General features: G+C 29.2%; 1 protein-coding gene across 1 annotated transcript; it reads right to left on the reverse strand.

The window, feature by feature from the left end:
* Nucleotides 1-1914: 1914 nt before the first annotated feature.
* LOC102668279 (RING-H2 finger protein ATL1) lies at nucleotides 1915-2490 on the reverse strand. The gene has a single exon (XM_006597780.4). It carries the CDS (start codon nucleotides 2488-2490, stop codon nucleotides 1915-1917), a length of 576 nt encoding a protein of 191 aa, XP_006597843.1.
* Between the last annotated feature and the right edge of the window lie 1879 nt (nucleotides 2491-4369).

Here is a 4369-nt window from a genome sequence, read left to right on the forward strand (position 1 = left end):
CTCATATCAATTTGGTATATAGTTGAATTTTATTTTTGCGTTTGTGCATAGAGGAAAATTTGTTGCACGAGATAAAAGGAGGACTCAAAACAAACAGATGAAGAAATGGGGAACAATGGTATAGAAAACAAACCTGTAGTTACGATTGAAGGATACCTATGACTGACGTTCTTTCTAAAAGTTATCGTTCTCGGATTGTTTGGTGTTCTCGGCCAAGAACATAGGGCAAGTGTTGCCAGTTCATAAAAAAGTTAAAGATGATAAAGCAAATAACATAATTTTTTAACCCGCACTAACTATCACGTTATTTGCATGGGATCGTGATAACAATATTTGATATGCATATCCAACAATATATTAACTATCTCCTTACGATATTTAAAATTTGTTCTTAATAAACATGTAATATATGTAATTACAATCACACTCAATCCTTTTAAAAAACTATATGCACAATATTTATAGTACTTGCAATAGAATGTCAACCCGAGCCTCCGCACGGACCTCAAACTAGTTACTAATAATATGTTTAAGACACGTTTATAACAACCCAGCAATAATCAATAAAACAAGGAAAAGAAGACAATTGAAAGATGTGGACGCAAGTGGACCAAAACCAATGGTATATGCCCAACCAATAGAATGCTGCTAGAAGCCGCCCCGGCCCCCTAAATTGAAAAGGACTGAATCTTCAACTTGATCCAATTTTTAACTATGGAACTTTTTAGCTATAAATATATACATAAAGCTACTAAATATCTCATGTATCATACAGATATTTTTCAGTTGAACTAACAACAAAAGAAACATATATAGTTGAAATAACTAAATAAAATAAATAACATAAGTTTAGGATAAATAAATTTTAAAAAATTCAAAGTAGAATTCATTTGAAAATATAATTTTCTTACATTTGAGAAAAATTGACGTGAAAATTTAAAAATAGTAAAATTAAGATTTAAAGAAAAAAGTAATATTAACATACAAATTTGAAAAAGTGTTTGTATTTAGTCTCTTTTTTTTTGGTAAAGTATTTAGTGTCTAATATTTTTTTATTCATAGGGTCTAATAATGCTTTAAACATGATGTCTTGGATATTTGTAAAAAAAAAAAGAAGAAGAGAAATCAACCGAAAATATGATACGATATGGTTGGATCTTTCCATAAAATATATTTTTAAAAAGAATTGAAGAATTTTAAATATAACTAAATTTTAAATAGAAAATTAAATTTACAATCAACTCAAAAAGATTAGAACTTATGAGAATATCTTAATATTTTATCGTAAAAATAAAGATTCTTAATTATGAAAAAATTTCTTGCATTCAAGTGCAATGACTATAAATTGTATTAAAAATATATTCATTTGTAAAATTTATTTTACACATATTTAATTTTAAATAAAAGTGCATGTGGTAAAAAAAAAAATAGGTACAAAATTTCTCCTCTGTACTAATTCCTAAATAACTCCGAAGAACTAATGAACCTAGCGTGGTGGTGTTCAAGTTGTCGATCACTCACTCAATGTCACATCCATCACCAAAGAGAAAAGGTCCCATCCACCATAAATTATTGTACAATTCAAAAACCATGTAATTCACATCAAATTTCGTGACATTATTTTTTTAAGTTAAAAATGTTGAAGAAAAAATATTATATAGTAATAATATAAAATAATTTTATATTATTATCTAATTATAAATTATTATGTATAAAAAATTTATAAATTTTAAAATAATTATTTTAAAAATGATATGATAATTTCTGAGCAACTTCCAAAGATTTTTTTAAACACTAATAATACATAATCATTGATCGTTAAGCTCAATTTAATTAGGTGTGATATGAAAATTGAAGAAGAATATATGATTAATGTGAGATAATTATCTAATAATTTCTCCCCAACCACATAATCTAGAGAGATGATGGTATGCCACCACCGGATTCCATCATCCCATCAGGTGAATTCTCCAGCGGACACAAAGGGCCAACAACATCAACGGGCGTTCTACAAATCGGGCAATCCAAGTGGGAGTAAAGCCACATGTCTATGCAAAGAACGTGGAAATAGTGCTTGCACTGTGGAAGCTTCCTCACCTCTTCACCTTCTTCATAAACCGATAAGCAAACGGAGCACTCAAATTCATCATCATCTTGCTCTTCTTCTTCTTGTTCTTCTTCTTTGGCCACAACTTCTTTCTTGTACTTGAAGCTCGACAACAAGTTCCTTTGTTGGCTGTCCTCGAAGCTCCTCGTTCTCATCTCGGGCACTCGTACAATATCTCTATTTTGCCCAGTACTTTGCGACGGCAGCGCATGGCGCGTGTGGCTCCGTCTTAGGAGGACGAGGTTGTATATGGCTAGTACTATGGCGGCGGTTCCGACCACCACGAGACCGTAGTACAACATGGGCATGCTGTTGCTCTTGGTTGATGGAGAGGAGGGTGGAGGAGGGGATGAGATGGTGAAGGGGCTTAGAACATCACCCATGATGGTTATAATTTAGTGTTTTGGTGAAATTCGAAGAGAGAACACAAGTTTTGAAGAAAGTTCTTTTGTAGACAACTAACTATAGTATACACCCTTATGGCCTTATCTATTCAATGAGGGTTATAATTTAGATGATGGAATTATTGGAGGGGGTTTATTGATTTATTTTTATTGAAAATATTAAATTAATGTTAAGTAGTTAAGCTAAAAGCCGTGGTGGTTATGTTATCATTGAAGGGGAGAATATAATTATTTTTTGCTCAAGTTGGATATAATATGTCATGGAATATTTACTATTTTAGAGAAGACTAAGAGGAGCAGACAAAGAAATGTACTATAAAGGGGGCAGTGAACAAAGATGGGTGAGAGTGACCAGAATTTTGTAGATAAGTGTCCTGTGTCCCTTGCACGTTCTATTTCTTTCTTTGCCTGGGGTTTTGGGAAGCCCCTATGGTTAAATGCTAAAAAACAATTTTTTGTATCTATTCGGAAATCAAATTTGCTTCTATTCATCACAGGTAAAGAGACATGTGATTTACTAAGATGTCATTCATTAAATCCTTATATATATATATATATATATATATATATATATATAAAAGAAAGTTGTATTTTATAAGATATTAATGGACGTGAAATCTTCATATTCATTCCTATCCAATAATTTAATTAATACAGATTTTATATTTATTCTATTTTTTGAATTTTATATAACAGGATTAATAGCCGTGTAATTTTGTATTATATACTTTTTGTTGATCAAAGTAAAATGAGAAAAATATCCAATTACATGTATAATTTAAAACATAATAATTATCATTAAAAGTAAATTTTATGTGCACACAATTAATAAAAAGTGTTTCTTGTGTTTTTTTTTAAATTTGAATGGGTAAAATTTAAATCAATTCACACATGTATATTTTATTATTATAAAATATACACATGCACAATTTTAATTGATTGTTCAATAAAATAATTTAAATTAACATTAATTTATTTTATATATACACTCAATATTATATACTATAATTTAAAATATTTTAAATTCATCAAGTGTAAATATAAAATATATTTAAATATTTATTAACATATTTACTAATATATATTTATTAAAATTTAAACCAAATAATATAAAAAAGTTACTTTTATAAATTATAAAATATAAATTTAGCACGCATGTAAACTAGTTGGACACTAATTATTAGTTTTTTTAAAGGGGGAATTAGCAGGTAGTGCAATTTGAGTTGTTAAAAAGGACTTTTGCCACGTAAATTGCCATCATCAATGGTCACACGGAGTGGGACTACAGAATTTGAAAATAGTAGAGAAAACAGCAGTGGGCACTTGCTATTTTCCTTTCATCATTGGAAATTAAATGGGGAAAGGGAAAAAAAATATTTCTGTTTTCTACAATGAATGACAATAATAGGAGATTTGGTTTTCGTAGAATCAGAATTATTCAAAAAAAGAAAAACAGAATTCCATTGAACGAATTCCCTGCACTTTTGTTGATACTAAGGGTATATCTCTCTCTTGATATTGGGAGATTATTTCCTTCATAGAGTACAATTTTTTTTTTTTTTACTTTTTTCAAGTTTCAACAAGTTTTTACAGTAAATACATAGAAATTTAATTATTTTCAAAATTGGATAAAACGCCTTCATTTATAGAGAATTTTCTCTCTCCCTGTGTATTTATTTCTTATAACTTGAAGCTTCTTTGGAATGCTGCTTTATCTTTTAAAACAGCTTGTTTTAAGGTTAACATTAACTAAATTCCCTATCATCTACTTACTTTGCCGGCCGACTAGTTATAAAAGAATTAGATGATTCATTGCCTCAACCTATTAGGGTTTTCCCGATGAAGGATTAAATTAGAC

This window comes from Glycine max, chromosome 15 (genome assembly GCF_000004515.6).
Source record: "Glycine max cultivar Williams 82 chromosome 15, Glycine_max_v4.0, whole genome shotgun sequence".
In the NCBI taxonomy this organism is placed as follows: domain Eukaryota; kingdom Viridiplantae; phylum Streptophyta; class Magnoliopsida; order Fabales; family Fabaceae; genus Glycine; species Glycine max.